We start from the raw sequence: 19,830 nt of genomic DNA on the forward strand, positions 1-19,830 counted from the left end.
GGGAAACAAAAATAGTTACCATGGAAACAACAAAAAGAAAATAAAATGTTTTCATTTCGTTCAGAACGTGTAAAAGCAGAATAGTAAGCTCAAAACTGTGTTGTGAATTTAAAAAATCAATTAATTTTTGCTGTGATAATATAGATTGAATATACTTTAGATTTAAAAAATGTTGCTGTGAGCAAATTTTCATTTTTACGAAACTAAGGCTAAATAATAGAGACAAAAGTGCACATCTGAAACAAACCAACTAACATACCTATAAACTAATAGATACGCCCATTTCCGCCTATAAATCGGATATTAACCTTTCCATATAATCGATGGTCAGGCAGTACTTAGATCTTTACTTAGAAAAGTGGGGGATAGGGAAGTTGCAACCTATTAAATGTTCATATTTTGACTATTGGATATTGTTAATTGACCCTCAAAACTAAAAAATTCACCATCGCCGAATTTTAAAACACTGATTGATTTTTAATGAATTTTTAAAAATCTACGCGCAAAAGTGCGTTCTTCTGAAACGTCACGAGCTTACGTCACAGGGCACTAATGAGCAGCCGTCCGCCGAAGATCCCTTGTTTTTGCTAGGGACATTTTGATCGCGCTGATATTTTTATTTTTTAGAAATTCAATAATCCTTTTGAACACACTCTAAATACTTTTCCTCAAGTAACATCAATGATGATATTCGAATATTTCCGAGGGGATGAGAGGTTTAATGTCCCAGAAACGCGAGGAGATAAGCCTTTTACTTGCCAACTGCACGTCCTTCGGTTTCTCCCGTATCGGAAGAGCGCATGACGTCACTTCCTATGCCATTTGACGTCACAAACGCTTGAACTTTAAAAATTAAGTAAAAAAAACTATTTATCGTATCGCAAACATTTTCACCTATGATGTTCATACATGTTACTCTATCATATAAAAATAAAATTGAAAAATCAAAAACTTCCCTATTGGGAGGAATACTTTTTCTTGTGCTCATTGAATGATTTGCGCATTAAATCGGTGCAGTATCTCCCATAGGTCGTGAATAGTAATCGGTAAACGAGTTCAATGGCATAAAATAGTGAAACAGTTATAAAAAAAATATATTTAATTTTATCTTTAATAGCATAAAAATAACTTATTAGATAGCGAAAAAGTACAATTTAAAGTTTGGCGTGTTCTTAAAATCCGTTTTGTTCGTTCCAATTAAGCTGTATTGTTTTTCCACTTCTGGCAGCTTCTTCGCAGGCGGAAGCAAGTTTGGATATAGCCAATATGGAATCCAATTTGATTTCGCATTCTTCAGTGCCTAAAAATAATTCAAGGCAAAAGAATCAAACAACAGTAATGATTTATATATATATACACAAGTTGACAAATACATGTTACAGAAAACATTTCAGTGTCCCTAAAACTAAGACAGCTTTATAGTCCATTTAGAGAGAGCTGATAGTGGACGTGAACCAGTGGCGTAGCGAGAAAAAATCCTTGGGGGGGGGGGGGATTTTTTCTGAAGCTGTAAAGCTATGCCCTCGAGTTTATATACAAAGACACACACACACACATATATATATATATATATATATATATATATATATATATATATATATACATAATTTTCTGGGGCTCATGGGGGGTTCTACCCCCTCCCCCTCCATGGCTACGCCACTGACGTGAACAAAGCAACGTGACAATAGACACGTTTAGTGGTGACGTCAGGGGTTGCCAGAAACTCGGGGAAGTTTCCAATCATGCCGTTGCTATGCGCGTTGCTAAGGAAGAAACAACATAGGATCTTCGTACGAATAGGTTTAGAGCGATGTTTAATTGATGGTTTCATGCCAATTAAATGCTTAAATAATTTTTTTAGTGGTTTCAAGTTACATATAAGCCACCTGTAGACATCATTTGACGAATATCGATAGTTTTTACATGTGAATCGGGTTTAAATTCGGCAAAACATAGACTTATGTGGAATACAAGTGTGTTTTCTAGAGTTATACACTCTTCTTATTGTTATTTCTTTTTCTTTGGATGGAGGGGAACAGCTCCGCCATTTGAGAGGGTCTGGAAAGACATTGCCCCCCTCCCCCGCTTTCGGAAAATTGCTGTATTTCTATAAATTTTGCGCAATTTTTTGTCTTTCGATGCAATATGCATTTACTGTATATGATTTAACCCCCCCCCCCCCTGCAGAAAAATTTGAAATGACGATATTTTTTTTTTTTGAATCCTGTTTAAAGTTTTCTAAGAATTTGATTAAAATTATTTTCTTCGGGCGGGATTTTTTTTTTTTTTAATGGTATAAGTAATTTTTTGTTTGGGGAAGGAGAATTTTTCACTTTTCTCGATTGTGATGCTTGTTTGCATTGAAATTATTTTTCTTTCGAATGGGAGGGGGGATGTTAGGTTACATTGTCCTTATTCTAATGCGAGTTTGATTGGGATATTTTAGTTTAAAAGTTTTTCTTCTGCGAGAACACACACGTAATTTAAGTTAAACTCCAATTGAGCTCTTTTCCGAATAGGAATAAAAACTAGCTTGAAGAAATTGATAAAATTCCCATTGAACCTAGAAAAAAACTAATATGTATATCCTTGTCCCCCCCCCAAAGAGCAATTACTTAAAATTACGCGCAGCAAGAAGAAATATCCCCTCTCCCCGAAGAAAAAAAAATTTAATTGAACTATGCATTGCAAATTGTAGAACAAACTGAAATTGTCAATGTATATTTATGTATATTGATACAAAAAATATGTATAACAAGTAGAGTAAAGTAAAAATCCCCCGCCTCGGAACACAAAAAAAAAAAAAAAAAAAAAGATTAAAATACTCGTGACAATTTGAAGAAAACACGCAATTCTCCCTTTCCCCCAAAGAGCCCGAAGGAATGGAGTTTCATTAAAATATGCATTATTACTGGAACAAATGCAGAAAAATTCTCCCCCCCCCCTCCAGGTATCGCTGACTAGGCTGACATGGTCTCTCGTCTTCTAAAGAAAAGAATGCATACAATTCAATTAAAACTACTCCTCTTCCTAAAAAAAATAATAATAATTAAATTTCGCTCTAAACTTTAAAAGAAAAATCTCACCCCCCCCCCCCCCCCAAGTCATGATATTTCAAATTTCCTAGAAGGGTACGTGCAAAAAGGAAAAAGTCAATGTACGAGTATGTTGCGTCGAAAAACAGCAAAAATTACGCCAAATTTATAGAAATACAGTTATTTTCCAAAAGACATGAGAGGGGCAATACCTCTCCTGACCCTCTCAAATATCGGATCTGTCCCCCTCTCCCCCAACGAAAAAGAAATAACAATAAGAAGAGTGTATAACTCTAGAAAACACACTTGTATTCCACATAATTCTATGTTTTGCCGAATTTTAACCCGATTCACATGTAAAAATTATCGATACTCGTCAAATGATGTCTACAGGTGGCTTATATGTAACTTGAAACCACTAAAAAAATTATTTAGACCATTTAATTGCCAAAAAACTATCAATTAAACATCGCTCTAACCCTATTCCTACGAAGATCCTATGCTGATTCTCCCTTAGCAACGCGCATAGCAACGGCATGATTGGAAACTTCCCCGTGTTTCTGGCAACCCCTGACGTCACACTAAACGTGTCTATTGGCGTTACCGCTGTCTGCTTGGCACTGCGATGATTGCAAACAGCGCCAATCAGATAAGCGAAATGACCGCGCGTTCAATGCGAACAGCATTGCCAATCGGGCGAGTAAGTCATTAATGTAGTAACCCTCTTTGTTTACTTCCTGTATCAGCTCTCGCTGAATTGAGTATACACATATAGCGATTATAACTAAAACCTAAAAGAATAATTAGGTCCAACTACAAAAAATCAGGGCTGCGGAGTCGGAAGGCAAATGGCCGACTCCGACTCTTGGATTTTGAAACGTCCGACTCCGGATTTATTTATTTATTGCCATTTCCATCCCCCCCCCCCCCCCGCCATAGAAAGAGGGGAAAATACCTAAGCATAGATTGAAATATTAATTCCTTTTTATGGAATTTTCGCGTTGTATTTTGTTGTAAACCTAAGATGTCAGCAACGTTAGAAATTCAATTTGAAAACCAATGTTTCCAATAGTTGCGCTTTTAAAAGTGAGATTACTTAAAAGTTCCATTTTTTTAAAAATTGAAAAAGACTAATTTGCTCCTTTTTAATTTTTGACAAATAGATGTTCATTAAACCGCGTGCATTCAATTTTTGAAAGCTGTAACTTTTACAAAGTCAAAAAACCGGTATCGGAGTCGGCATGATTTCTAACGACTCCTTACTCCTTTACCCCAAAATCAGTCCAACTCCGACTCCACAGCCCTGCGAAAAATCCATGTTATTTCTCAAGGGTATATTCCCCCCCCCTTTTTTTTCTTCTTTTTTGAGCAACCTAGATTACTTATTGTTTTCACTTCATCGTCATCAATCTTCCTTTGATTTTCATATTTCTATGCTTATAATGAGAACTCTTCTAGTTCACAGGCCTCCGGGGTCATGTCCCTCCTCCTGGGCGATAGCATCCATGTCTCCGGAATCAACTTTATTGACACCCGACCCTCTAGACTTTACACAATCCTCTTCAAAAAAACACAACATCTAGCTCCAGGCATTGTCGTCTTCAACTGAAATTAAGTTTTTCAATTTGTAGAAGCAAAAACCCAACGAGTAGGGTTCTATCGCAATTCGTGATTGCGAAAAATTTTCTTTGAAGCGTCAAAATTTAAATGCCAGAGGCTGGATACTGTTTTTTTTTTTGGTAACTTCTTCAGGGGTGGCACACGGGAAGAGGAAGGGTCATGTCACAGACTGCGCCATTGAAGTTTTTTTTTTTTTTTTTGGGGGGGGGGGGTGTTTTAAGGGGTATTTTTCTCTTTTTTTTGGAGGGGGGAATAAGTCTTCGCAATATTTCGGGGGGAGCCCTTGCTCTTAAGGGGGGCACCCCTGACTTCTTTGCTTATTTTTTCATCGCTTGATGAATTTTGCATTAGGATTTCCTTACTTCTCAGTTGTTTAACGAAAATGAAATACTTAATAACTCTTTAAAGAATAAAGATAATTTCCTAAAAGCTCATGTGCCTATTAAGCACGCATATTATCATTTTGAAGTCATTATCTCCATTAGATAGCAACGATTACAAAGCAGGGATTCGAACCTTGGATCTTCTGATTCCTAGCCGAGTGCCTTATCTTAAGGCGTAAGGTGGGAAAAAGAAAGTCTGAATTCTCAACTAATGTAAGCAGTTTTAATTATTCGAATTAATGATTTTTTTCAAATTATATTTTTGGCAGTTTTGCATTCCGTCATATCTATAAAATAAGTAATAGTGAAGTCTCGAAAATCCTAGGTAATTGGGGCTCACCTCACCTCGGATTACTGAAAACTCGGATTATCCTAAAATTCTCCTCGGAAGACATAAGGAGGAGTAACTTTTTTTTATTGTATAAAAAAGAAATTAACTATCGTCTTCACGAAAAATTTATCACTCAAACTTCAACATCAATATCCTTTTGATTGCATCCAAACGAATTTTAACTTAATTTTTTCTCGATATCCGTATGCATCTACACTGCTCAAAACAATTAGGGGAGCACATGGTTTTAACAAGATTACGCAAAGATGTATACTAAAAAGTAACATAAAATGAATAATCCATAATTTAAAGCCTACCAGGAATTGGATGAAGAAAACTTTATATGCAAATCAGTGTTCATGACGTCAAAAACCAGAAGAAAAAGATACGGCAGGGCCGTGGTAGCCTGATCGGTAGGGCATTGGACTCGGGGCCGGAGGGGATCGGGTTCGATCCCCGCTGGTCGAAGACCCACCGTCGTCATTAAAGGGGACTGGGCGACGTTAAATATGCTCGTGGTCTCAATGTCCTCCAAGTGAAACGATACCTCTGGGGGTGCTAGTACCAGGTAGCTATTAGCTCTTGGACTAGTTCTAAATTCTCATTAACTGTTCGATCCGGTGATGGTGCTGCCATCTATCGGTATATAAAATAATGGAGGCAAGGCACTAGTATGCAGACCTCGACATATATACAGCTGTAGTCAGTTGTGACTCTTGAATAGAATAGAATAGAAAAAAGATACGGCAGAAATCGGGATGTTGCAGAAACGTCTGTTTTATTGCCGTAACTGTGAAATTTGAGTGCGCAGTATTTTTTCTTGAGACAAGGTTACTTGAGAATGTCTCAACAACGTGATTTACCAGAATCCATGGCATGGCGTGTTATAGGCAGACTGGAATCCGGGCAAACATAACGTAGTGTCGTGGACGCTGTTGGAATCTCTAGAAGTGTTGTTGCAAGGCGGTGGAATCGATTCCAAGAGACAGGAAATGTTAGACGTCGACCAGGGTAAGGTCGGTTGCACGCCAATACAGCAACTGATGACCGGTATATACTGTTAACAGCCCGTCGAAACAGAACAGAGAATGCTACGCAGTTCCAAAAACAGTTGCTCTTGGCAACAGGACGAAGGATGTCCAGCCAAACAGTAAGTAATAGGTTTCATGAGAGAGGGCTCTATGCACATAGGCCAATGGTCTGCATTCCATTGACCTCACGCCACGTGCGGCCCAAGGCATATAAGCTGCTGAACATCGAGATTAGCAGCAACATGATTGGAGTCAAGTGCTGTTTACAGATGAGTCCCAAATCAGTCTGGAGTGTGACATCCGACGTCTTCTGGTATGGAGGGACAGGGCCACTCGAAATAACCCCGCATTCATTCGTGAAGGGACACAATACAGAGGAGTTGGATGGTATTGGGCGGAATCAGCATAGGCGGACGTATAGACTGCATATCATTCGGAATGGCACTTTGACGAGCCGAAGGTATGCAGATGAGATACTGCGACCTTATGTTATCCCTTACGCTGTAGCCATTGGAGATTCCTTTGTTTTCCAGGATGATTTTGCCCGACCGCATAGAGCTCGTCTGGTGGAAAACATGCTCGAAGCTTAAACAATACAGCGTATGGAATAAATGGCCAGCGTGCTCTCCGGACCTGAATCCAGTCGAGCATGTTTGGGACACGCTCGGACGACCCATCACTGCCCGACCAAGGCCGCATGTTACTGTTCGAGACTTGGAGATTACACTTCTTGAAGAGTGGAACAGTATACCCCAAAGTCAGATCGATAACCTCATCGCATCCATGGAAAAACAGGTGTGCAGCAGTCTTAGCTGTTCGAGGAGACCACTCGCCAGATTAAAACTTATGCATCATGTCTAAACAGTACCTTTTTTCATCGTTTACGTGTGACCAAATTGTTGCCCTAAATCATTTTTTCATGTTTTTCCATATTTTCAAAAATTAAAGCTTAATTCTAAATTTTTTTACGCCTTTTTTCTGCATAGCGCATTGATACGCGTGTACTATCCATTGTATGTCAATACGCACGGTTTTCTTCACTTTTTTGCTTGCTCCCTAATTGTTTTGAGCAGTGCATGTGTGCAAAACATAAACAACCTCTCAATGCATTTTTATTATTTACTGTACGAAGTCAATAAGTTTTGTAGTTGCAAAATATTTCTATCCTCATATTTCAATGAGAATCACATTTTTAGCTACTATAACTTAAAATATAAAATGAATCACCTCGGCTTAAGGGGTCTAAGGACCCTTAACCTTCAAAATTTTCGATTTTCTGGAAAAAATATATGTTATGCATAGTTTAATTCTGAACAATTTGATACATTATTTATTACCATACGCCAAAAACTTTTCAAGTTATCGTGAAAATGCGTAAACTTTCCCCATTGAGATTTATGTAGCTGATTAAGCCTCTTTTTCTCAAGTGCCGGTTTCTTTGATTTTCTCGTTTTGTTTCATATTTCCGTAAAACTTTTAAAGTATTTTTATCTGCTTTGTATTTATAACCTGAACCTAAATTTGTTTATTTTTTTAAAAATCATTTATTTATTTATTTTATTTTATTTTATTTTATTTTTATTTTTTTGAAATTTAATAAGTTAATATCGAAAATTTCCAAAATTTTGCGCAAAAAATATATTTTTTTATATATTAACTTTCATTTTTAGTTGAAATTTAGGTTCAGATCATAAAAATATACTAGACAAACATGCATGAAAAGTTTTACCGAAATATATAAGAAACTTTTTGAGATATCATGCGCGCAAAATGAGAAAACCGAAGAAATCGGCACCTCAGAAAAAGAGCCTTAAACAGCTGCTGTTAACATAAATCTCTATGGGGAAAGTTTACGCATTTTTACGATAACTTGAAAAGTTTTTGGCGTATGGTAATAAATAAGGTATCAAATTGTTCAGAATTAAACTACGCATAACATATATTTTTTCCAGAAAATCGAAAATTTTGAAGGTTAAGGGTCTTTAGACCCCTTAAGCGGAACTTCGAACTTTCGAGACTCGGATTTTTGAGACTCTAAATTAATGAAAGCAAAGACACAGAAAAATGATATGAAATCGTTTGCAAATGACTATGGTTGGAATTCAATATTTTCAACCAAATTTGCTTATTTACGTCAAGGGAAAATATAGCTGTTAAGAAGTAGGTTAACAACGAGAAGATATGTGGAAAATCAAAAATTATATTACTGATGCGCCTGAACCATGTGATTTCTTTTTTTTTAAATCGTCTTGTGTGGCCGATCTACAATAAACGCCGGGTAATTGAATTAGTGGTTAATTGAATCAACCGCTTTAATGAATCAAATCGTCAAAAAACAGAAGAAAATCCAGTTTTGTTGAATGCTTTATAAAATGAAAAATATTTAGAAGATACGTGATTCATATAAGCGGCTACTGTATTATAAATTATATTTTTCTTTTTGAAAGAGATCAAAGATTTTTTTTCAATGGAAACAAAATAAAGTAGCTACACTGTTTTGTTTAAAAAGGTGATACAGTGGATGCGGATTATTTGAATCAGTGGTTAATTAAATCAACCGCTTTAATGAACCAAACCGTCAAAAACAGAACATAATCCAGCGGTATTGAATTAGCCGCTTTATGGAATCAAAACTGTTTAGAATAAACGTGATTCATATGAGCGGCGGCCACAGTACTACTTTATTTGTTCTTTTATTTATTACTTCCTTTTACAAAAAAGGAGGTATTGTATTTGCAAAAAAAATTTCATCCAAAAATCGGCCTTAATTTTCATTTTGCTCACCCCCAAATGAATATTGAGTTTTTTATTCAACCCGACCACACGTGGATATGTGCCTAGGAACGTACAGACACCCGAAATATCCATTTTGACGATCCCCGAGTAAATCACGACGAGTTTTCTCGTGACGTCTGTATGTATGTACGTATGTATGTGCGTATGTGTGTATGTATGTCGCATAACTCAAGAACGGAATGGCCTAGAAAGTTGAAATTTGCTACGTAGACTCCTAGTGGGGTCTAGTTGTGCACCTTCCTTTTTGGTGGCATTCGTATGCTCCAAAGGGGGTCTTTTGCCCCTTTTTGAGGGGAAATCATTGTTAATTTCGATGTAAACTCACGTGGTGTTATAATTTGATGCACACTTGGCGATATATCGCCAGTCTTTTGATCGCCAAGTTTTGTCGCCAACTTGGTGACAAAGTTGACGATTTTTAATTTTTTTTTAAAATCTGGTTTCAATTTGGCTACTGTTGGTGATATTTAGAGGTAAACTATTGAATCATATTAAAACTGCCAATAATGAGAAAATGACATTAAATTGGAGTAAAAGGAAGTCATGTGATGCACAAATCAGCTCGTTTTTTATGTATCTATTTCATCAGATGAGCGAGACCCGAGACATATTGTGTTTCTAAATATCAGATAGAAATATTAAAAAGGTACAGTCTGCCAACGGATTGTGTGGAATTGGCAAACGTCCAGTTAAGACGAGTCTATCCGAATGAGGGGGGAGAGTAAAAATTTGATGCGCATGTTCTGCTCATTTGAACGTGATTCTGCTTAGTTTAGAGGTTAACATACATCTGCAGAAACTGACATCCCTGAAAACTAATGGGTGCGTCCATTACCGCCTGTAAACCGGATTTTTGCCTTTCCGTCTAATCGGTGGTCAGACTGTTTGTTTGACATTCTTTCACAGTCTTAGCTAATTTAGAAAATATTGATTAGATAATGGGAAGTCGATATTGGTGTACAGGAAAGAAGACTCGTTTAGTTCTGGACGGAACTTCTTGTTAAACATTGCTAAAACTAGTGTGAATTGATTTTGTTACATGGTAAGTAGCACAGATCACAAACTGAAGTCTTTTTGTAAACTTACTGGACACAAAGATTTTGCGATAAAAAACCAAGATGGATGAAACTGAAAGTAATAATGATAATAAAAATAAATAAATTTTTTTAATAAAGGAAAATGATTTAAGTTTAATCTTTTTTTTTAAATACACAGACTGCTTCCTAAAATTCAAAACTTATCAAGCTTGTCAACGAATAAATCCCTAGTAGCACACAATATCGTGTCGTCATCTATACGTCATTGCCGTATATCGTTTCATCTACCCGATATCGTTCATTGTTTCTACTGTATAGCGCGTCATCGTCAAGTTATCACGAAAAACATTTTACATAATTGCTTATAATAGTCATATTTCAATGCTGTACCTTTATTTTATGGAGAAAATGGAATAAATATCAAGAACAATCCAGTTATAACAAAAAAAAATTCAAATTTTTGAAATTTCACCCACTGCTCTCATCGCGACACCATGACGCTTACGTTATCGTAACAATGACTTGTAAGCCATATAGGAAGACATCGTAACTATGCGCAAAAACGATGACTGCACAATGACGGTTGCGTTATCGTTACAATGACGCGTAATGATATTATCACAATAGCGCACGCATCGTTTTATATCGAGATTTTACATCGTTTTATATCGAGACCCGATGACGCATCGATATAGCATTGGAAACTTTTACGATATCGTCGTACGTCATGTGCTACTAGGGATGGTTTTGTGCTTGAAAATTAAAGGAATGAGTTACCAACGTTTTGATTACCTTGAACAACACTGAGAAAATGTTCCATTTCTAATGCATACGCTTCCCGGTATCTGGAAGCAAATGAGAAGAAGATGGGTACTGCTGTGGTTCCTTTTACATCATGATACTGTACTCCGCAAGGTCTCTGCTCCCCGCACGTCAGCATTCCTTTGGGTCCAAAGACCTGGTTCAAAAATAAACTTTATTTAAGTTGAACAGACAATAAATAGCCGTATATGATATACAGTCAAACCTCCAGCGGACACCGTAGGGAACAAAGTTTTTGTCCGTTAACGGGGAGTGTCCGCTGTTGGGGAGTCTGAATTTATAATGGCATTTTAATTTTGTATTTTAAACCTACACATACAGTGCATAGTTTAAATTAAATTAATGAGTATTGCTTTTATAAGTGAACTTAACTAATAATTAAATAATCCGCTGAATCTTTCGGGAAAATAAAATAGGAAGGCATTTGTTAATTGTTTCCTCTAGCTGAACAAAATTAGTCAAGCACAATGGAATCAATGTCGCTGATTTTCAGCACCTTTTTTGTTTTGGATTGTAGCAAAATGTAGCGCAATCGGTTACTTTTCACTTAATCTGGCAATAAGCTTCGACTAAAAAGTTCGACTTGAATGGCTCCTGTTTTCGGAGAAAAAGGGGGTGTTAACCCTCTTATCGGTACTGGTTAGCCCCAGAACATCGTAAGAGAGTATAAATAATGCTTGCCACCAACGCAGTGCTCAGCAAATGCTTACCAGACACAGAAAAATAAACCGAAACTCGGCTGATTTACTGTCTGCTAACGGGAGTGTCCTCTAAGGAGGAGTGAAATACACTATAAGCCTATCTCGAGGGTCTGGGGATTCAGAAACTGTCCGCTAACGGGGAGTGTCCGCTATCTGGGAGTGTCCGTTAAGGGAGGTTTGACTGTATTACAAAAAAAAAAAAAAAAAACTCAAGAGTTTTGTCAAAGGTATTTTCACGCTCTGTAATTTAAATGAAAATATTAAATTGTGGAAAAAGGAAAATAAAAGTAATTGGAACTTTTTGAAAATATCACATTCAACATTATTTTTTTTAATGTAAAATGTCAGACAGATATAAATAGAATTGATCACAATCCCGGTGGCAGAAACCGCGCGACGCTCGTCGCAGATTCTTGAAAGTCTGCAGACTATTTCTGCATTGGAAAATTAATTATAGCGTTTTGCACGAATCTGTAGAACTTCAAGTAAAAAAGAAAAACAGTTCATATTGAAACATAAAGAAAAAGTAAAACAAAAAAGGACATGCTAAAATCTGTGGAAGGAGTCTCAGTGGTTGAGAGATCAATAGCATTTGCTGGGGCAGTTAGCTGCGTGCCAGTACTCCATATTAATTTGATACTTTTTAGCCTTTGTTTCCTTTGTAATTTGTGAATTAGCATTTTATATTCAGGCCTTCCTTGGGGTTGACTTATAATAAGTGTTACAACTAACCGAATGCTGCTTTACCTTGCAGACTATTTTTCAGTTTTTTTTTTTTTTGATCGCGTCGCAGATTGCTGAAAAAGATTCTCCTACCGGAATCACCTAATTCTTTTCACTGTTTTTTTCGTATATTTCACTTCCGAAACGTCAGAAAAAATGTGCCGAATAAGGAACTGTTTGGGAGGTTGCGGTCGCAACAACCTTCCATCTGGCAGCACTTCAAAAGGCTCCGCGGCTCTGTGGTGTATGTAAAGTTAGTATAAGCGTCTGTGTAAATAAATAAAACTTTCTTGCATCTGCTGATATTTGGCTAGTAGCCTGAAAACCTTTAATTTTTAATATTAAAAACACATATCATATGATATTTTCCCCTTCTATCCCAACCCCCTTTTTTACAAACTTTTTACATATGCAAAAATGTCTTAGATCGAAATTGCTGAATTTTCTTTCCCTTTTTACTTCTTTTCTTTACCTTTTTTACCGTAAACTATTGAATCACATTAAAATTGCCAATAATGGGGAAATGACATTAAATTGGAGTAAAAGGAAGTCATGTGATGCACACATCAGCTCGTTTGTCCTCAATCTCAGAAATCACAAGATCTGGAAAAATAAACATTTTTTATTGTCTGCCATTTTGTTTCCACAAAAACTCACCTCAATTCTCTGATCGTATCCATAGACAGCATGCCTGCTGAGGTCGACGGTCGCGATACTTCCACTCGGAAACTTCATGAGGATGGCCACCGTGTCATAGTCATCTAGCTGCTTGACGTCTTCGTAGTGGGAGTGGGCAACTGCAGACACCATTTCGGGATACTCCCCCAACACCCAACAAATGTAGTCGAGATCGTGGACAGCACAGTCGTGGAAGATGCCACCTATGATAACAGGGAAGAACAAACATGAGCTTTTAGTTAAGTTAACCCCTTCAGTCGGAATTATGAAATATTGGGCCAAAAATGTTGATATTTGGTACACAGTGTACTATGGTAAAGCGTATCTTATAGACAAAATTTTGAGTTTGTAGGAGAAAAATTAAAAGAGTTATGGCATGTCCAATATTCTGGACTTATATTTTTGAAATCAATATTTCATGTACAGAAACGATAAAATACCAAACGAACTTCATTATAAAATGTTCTACAAACAATTATAAAACATAAGATAAGTTTCGAAACGATTAATTAAAAATTATATATTCTTAAAAAAATCAGGAAAAAAACCTCGTTTTTCAGATGAAAATCCATGGTTGGAAAAAGGAGCCACTCTCTATCTCTCAATCCTTACATGTCAGTGTTGTCAATCCCAAAACGAAAAATTATTTCACAGATTATAATAAGTAGAATGTAAAGAGTCAACTACAAAAAAAATCAACTAATTAAATCAATTATTAAATGATTAGCAGCTGTTTAAAGTATGTCCGGTATACCGCACACCAGGTCTGAAGGGGTTAAGCCAGATGTAGAACGATTCGTTGTACAGTAATCAAGTTCAATTGAAATCTTTGATTACGAAGTTTTAAAAAAAAGTATTTTGCCTCCCTTTATTATGTGTATGAACATTTGAGCTCAAAAATAAATCAAATTTAGAGTTGTAATTTTTATGCCGTAGGTTTTTAGTTCACAAGTTGGGATATACATATTGCAGTTGTAGTTGATGTGAGACTCGTACCATTAGCAATCGACCAACTAAAACAGGTAGCTATAATGTTTGGCACTCTTGGCTTCCTTAAGAGGTTTTCCATCTCCAGCTCAGTCACTTTCCTATGCCGGGCTGATGAGTGCTAATAAGCACGAAACTACAGTCCTCGGCTGCAAATGACTGAGCTGGCGGTGTGTTTCATGTATTTCTGCTTTAGCCCTGGCTAATGCGCTAATGGGCGGTAATTTACGGAATATACCATGCCTTGCCATCAATCTTCGAGTTGAACCGAACCATTGCTTCGGTCACTCGTCTGGTCTGTGCTAATTCTACATTAGCTACCAGTTTGTTTGGCACTCTTGTCTTCCTTAAGAGGTTTTCCATCTCCAGCTCAGTCACTTTCCTATGCCGGGCTGATGAGGCCAATAAGCACGAAACTGCAGTCCTCGGCTGGAAATGACTGAGCTGGCGGTGTATTTCATGTATAAGCATTAATGGTTTGGTTTTGCGCTGTTGGGACACAAATGTCACCAGCTAGTAGTCAATGAGAACTAACTTTAGCCTAGCGAGCGTCCTAAATGTTTCCTTTTACGATTTTGAAGTTCAGTTTGAGAATGCAGGTGCCATGATAGGAGAGTGCCATGAATATTTCATTGAATCTTGACCATGCATACACCGGAGCTTTGTTTGAATAACCCATCCTATGTTCTATTTTCCAGAAAAATATTGAAACCGTCTCTTTCAGGTAACGAAACCTTTTTCTCTGTGATTCTATACTTTTTAGGCTGAAGTTTTAGGATAATCGTCGTATAGCAGTAGTCAGATTCTTCTCCCGCAGTGGATTTGGTATAAGTTGCTTGTGTAAAGGTTAGCGTTTCTAGACATTAGACAACATGGGCTTCCAGTAAGATTTTATTTTTAAAAATATTTGAATATGCCGTCACAGGAAGAAATTCTGAATGTTCTGGACAAAAGACGAAAGCATGGAAGGTTAGACGAATGTGGTGCTTTTTCCTCGAACTTTCAACTGATGGGGGAAAATGCTATTCAGTTACTTCTGCAATAAAGAGGAAGACAGGGCGGCACCATCTATAATGATTAATACGGCCGTAGGAAATCTTCAATGAAGCATGTTCCCTTTTGTTGACTTTTATAGTTTTTGAAAAGTTAAAGCATAAAAACCACTTTTTGTAGTTGAAAAAAACCTATGAAATATTTTTGTATCTTTAAATTTTTCTCCAAAATGACAGATCTTATTCAATTAAAGTTACTGATGGTAATGATACATAATTAAAACACTAAAATATTTTACAATATGTAAAACTAGATGAAATGCACTTGCCTGATATCTGAAGGTACTCTACTGGTGGCTTTGGTGAATCTCTGCTACAGGTTTTGATGACTTGAACTTTTCCTATTTCCCCAGCTTCGATTCTGGTTTTGAGGCACCGAAAGCCAGGATCGAATCGCCTAGGTCGAAAAACAACATTTTAATCTCAGGAAAGCATTGCAAAAGTGAAGAACGTGCTTGTGAGAACAAAATTTTGAAAAAGGCATATCTCAAGTTTATAACCTGCTTACCTATTGAAAGCACACAGAAGAGGTTTCGCATGTTTCTTAGAAGTTTGTATACATCTTTCAATACCATCATCATTCAAGGACAGAGGCTTCTCACAGAAGACAGCTTTCCCTATGACAAATTTACCAAATTTAGCCAAAATGGTTGCAAGAAGGATCCTCCACGGAATGTAGTAGTTTCTTTATTCCATAAGAAGAATAAAGAATCCACTAACTTATTTCGTATTATGAGAAGTTGAGGTAAAGAATGATTTTGTCTCGTCATTAAGAATTATAATTAAAAAATAATAGAAATCGGGTTGTTTAGAATGAAAATGAGAAATAAAACTAGATTATGTTGAATGCTTACCAGATTCTAACGATTTCATTACTAATCCTTCATGGGCAAATGTAGGGGTACAAACAAGTACTGCATCCACCCTAGAATTTATAAAGAAAAAGACACGAATGAATGAAGCTTAGTTACAGTTCAGTGCTTGATTGCTGGATTAATGTCTAACTGCTCATTGGCAACTAATCCAATCAAACTGCCAAACAAGCAGCCATCGTGGATGTCAAGTTTTAGATCATAGTAAAATCTAAAATTGTACAATTGAGGCAGTGAGAAGCAAAGGGATGTAAGTGCCAAAATTAAAAAATTTTGAGATCACCTGTACAAATGATAGGAGAACCTTTCCTCCGTACGGAGTAAGAAATGGAACCTGAATCTCTCACCTGGGATCTTTAAAGACTGCTTCGCTGTTGTTTGATTTCAAGAACGTGGTTTCTGTCTCCAGCATCTTCCACTGGTTCCGAACGAAGTTCGCTCTCTCCGTGGATTCTTCGACGCAGTAGTAGATGCGAGCTCTGGGGTTCCGTCTCAGGTTGTCCAGGTGGATGGTTCCTATGCGGCCGAGGCCAAAGATGGCGATCCCCACCGCTGGTTTACCTGTGCTGATGTGGTTTTGGGACTGAATGCCTTCCATACTTTTTTTGTAACTAGGATAAAAATAGGGGGAATAGAAAAAACATAAAATCGTTTCCAACGAATTAAAAGTTTTCGACTACAAGAACTGCAGTCAGGTGTTCACTCTATCCTTATATTCGCATAGAGTAACCGGTAGACCGCAAGCATAAAACCGGAAAGTATACTTTTTTTTTTAAAATTTCTTTACGTTTTATTCTTTTGAAATTCAAATTCTCAACGTTTTTAGTATTTAGCTGTTACGAAACGCACGGAATCTATTTTTCAAGGAAAAGTATTGCTCACTACCAAACGGCACGACCTTGAGGGTGACGGATTGGGACAAAATTCTAGATATAGGTCAATTCCAACTAGATATGAGCCCAGGTATAGCGGTTTGACTGCATAGGCCCTAGTTCGGCTGCAACGGGGTTCCAAAGTTGATTATTTGGACCCAGAAATGCAATGGAGTTTCCTTTAAAATTACCATTTTAATCACTTTTTCTGCTATTGTACTGCAGAATGAGCCGTTTGCATGCTTATCTTTGAATTAATTACGTTGAATACTAAATTTCAATAAACGGTTCTCAAATTCAAATTGGCTACTACTTTTAATTTCAATAACTTTAATGCCAAAAGGTCATAGTAACAGGATATTTATCGTTTGCAAATGAAACTAATTACTTTCGTTTTATATTAATCGTCTGCTGGAACAAGTATTTGTCGTTTGCTAATAACAAACATTTACTTTAACTGGATATTTATTGTCTGCTATCAAATATATCCTACATTGATTAGCAAAAAATAGGAGAAGAGAAAAAACTCTGACTTATTGCACATGGCACACAAAAGAACAAAAACTACGAGATCGTTTTGACTTTTCAAATAACTTAGATAATGCCCATAAATAAATACCTGTTCTCTCTTATGCTCAATTTACTAACAAAAGATGAAAAAGGTGTTGGGAGATCGAATATAGTGTCGAATTCTGAAATTCCAATGGAAACGCCATTGCATTTCTGGGACCAAACTAGCTTCTTTGAACCCTCGCTGCAGAAAAACTAGGGCCTATGCAGTCAAACCGCTTTACCTGCGCTCATATCTAGTGAGACTGGACTTATAGCTAGAATTTTGTCCAAATCCGTGACCCTCAAGGTCGTGCCGTTTGGTCGTCAGTTAAAAAGAACAAAGAAAAAAGAGTGATAGGAGAATCCATTTTTAGCTTTTGTTTCATTTAAAATCGTTTTTAGGGGGTGAGGTAGGAGTTGCGCATCCTAACCGGGTGTCTTCCAGGTTGGGATGCTCCCCCCCCCCCGGCCTTAGCAACGCCACTGCAAATAATAGCAAATATTTCCTTCTATCTAAAATTCTCTACAACTTCACCAAACGAGCTCTGTATTTTAAATAAATTTTATCTGACGTATTCAGTGGTGGCGCTAAGAAATGCCCGACAGGGGGGCATAGATATATTTTTTAAATTTATAATCCCCCCTCCCCCACCTTTCAGTTTTTATGATAAATAAAAATTCTTGCGTCTTAGCAGCGGTGAATGCAAATGCTGGATTTGGTTTTCGGAGGAACTAATGTCATAAAAATGTCATATAGTCTCCCTCTCTCCAACTTTTATTGAAGTGAATGAATGCATTTTCTTTTAACAAGGTTGTCGTTAAGTCAAACATCGGGAGGAGGGTCTTTAGTAGCCGCTCAATTTGCTTTAAGCATATACGTAAAGAGATGCTTATAGATTGTGAATACTTTTTTTTTTACTAAACTAGTATTTCTACTGTAGGATCATTTCCTTTGATTCTATATTTAATGTCATGAATCAATTTAAGTTTCTCTTTATAATTGCTCGTAATGTTAGCTCCATTTTAGTCAACCAAAAATGCTATTTTCTTCTGAGGATTTTGATATGTATTATCAGTTTTGATTTCTTATGAAAACTTTCAATGCTAATTAAGGTTTAAATTATGTCGTAATAGAAAGATTAAACTTATTTTACAATGAAACATGTTCTGATCAGATTATTAATAGAAAACATAAAAGAATACGAATTTAGCTAATGCTTTTGTTTTAATGAAATAAGTCTTCAATACAAATAATTCATAACATTTCGAACAATTTACGATCACTTTTTCAATGAAACAAAAAAAAAAAGTCGTTTTTTATTACCATAAATTATCCTAAATATAAATTTCTTGACACCTATTTCACTTACCGGAATTTGCCTTCAATCTTTTGGTAAAATAAGTTCTTGAAATAACTTTTAATTCCTGCTTCTGTAATGAGCAAAGCTGTGCAAAATCGTGTGATTGCGTTTAGCAGCAAAGGGATAACGCTTTTATTAAAGTTCAAGGTAACGGAGCACTAGATCATTCTATTCTCGATAAGAATTTTTGAAGAATACAATGAAATCATCCCCATATGTATAAAAATAGAAAAAATGATAAGATAAGAGATCGAAAATTGAATGGGGTATTTACGGCTGATAATTATGTAAATTATTTTTTGACAACTATTTAACTCTCTATTTCGAAATTTGTGGAGTATTGCGAGTAATAATAAAAGGAATTACTATTTGAATACTGATTAACTCTTACATGAAAAAATGTGTGGATTATTGTAGCAAGTAGTTTTGGAAATTGTTGTTGCTAAAAATTTAAATTTCCTCTAAAGAATGTTTGGAGTATTGTGGCTGATTATGTAAATTACTAGAAAATCGCCGGTCAAGGTATGACAGCCGAAAATTTGCTTCTACATTTGAACGAATCAATTTCCTGCTTGGTGATATTTTGATTGTTGAAAATTTAACCCTAACTCCAGTTGATGAACCCTAAACTCCAGTAGATAAGCGTTGACTGTTGACCACTTCTTCGTTTCTTCACTCTAGTAAAATGACAGCCTTACCAGTAAATCAGTTAAGTGACCGGATTCAGTTCAGCCTTGTCAAAATAGCATTTCTCTCCATGTTAAACTCTACCAAATCATATTATCAAACTATTATGCTGTGGCACAAGTTTCATTGTTGGTGACGTCAAGAGCGTTACTCGATCAGTGAATCGACTGTTATATATATGAGGACTAGAAAATTGCTCATCAAGGTATGACGGATGAAAATCTGAAAATTGCTTCTATTTTGAACGAAGCAACTGCCTGCTTGGTGATATTTTCATAGTTGAAATTTTA

At 36.4% G+C, this 19,830-nt stretch overlaps 1 protein-coding gene across 1 annotated transcript; it reads right to left on the reverse strand.

The window, feature by feature from the left end:
- Nucleotides 1–1,117: 1,117 nt before the first annotated feature.
- Nucleotides 1,118–18,936, reverse strand: LOC129229908 (myo-inositol 2-dehydrogenase-like). The gene is made up of 8 exons (XM_054864289.1): nt 18,863–18,936; nt 16,416–16,679; nt 16,051–16,121; nt 15,705–15,813; nt 15,466–15,593; nt 13,137–13,360; nt 11,026–11,191; nt 1,118–1,300 (listed from the first exon to the last, which is right to left on the reverse strand). Exons 2-8 carry the CDS (start codon nt 16,664–16,666, stop codon nt 1,173–1,175), a joined length of 1,077 nt encoding a protein of 358 aa, XP_054720264.1. The 5' UTR covers nt 16,667–16,679; nt 18,863–18,936; the 3' UTR covers nt 1,118–1,172.
- Between the last annotated feature and the right edge of the window lie 894 nt (nt 18,937–19,830).

The sequence above is a fragment of the Uloborus diversus genome, chromosome 9 (assembly GCF_026930045.1).
Source record: "Uloborus diversus isolate 005 chromosome 9, Udiv.v.3.1, whole genome shotgun sequence".
NCBI classification, from domain to species: domain Eukaryota; kingdom Metazoa; phylum Arthropoda; class Arachnida; order Araneae; family Uloboridae; genus Uloborus; species Uloborus diversus.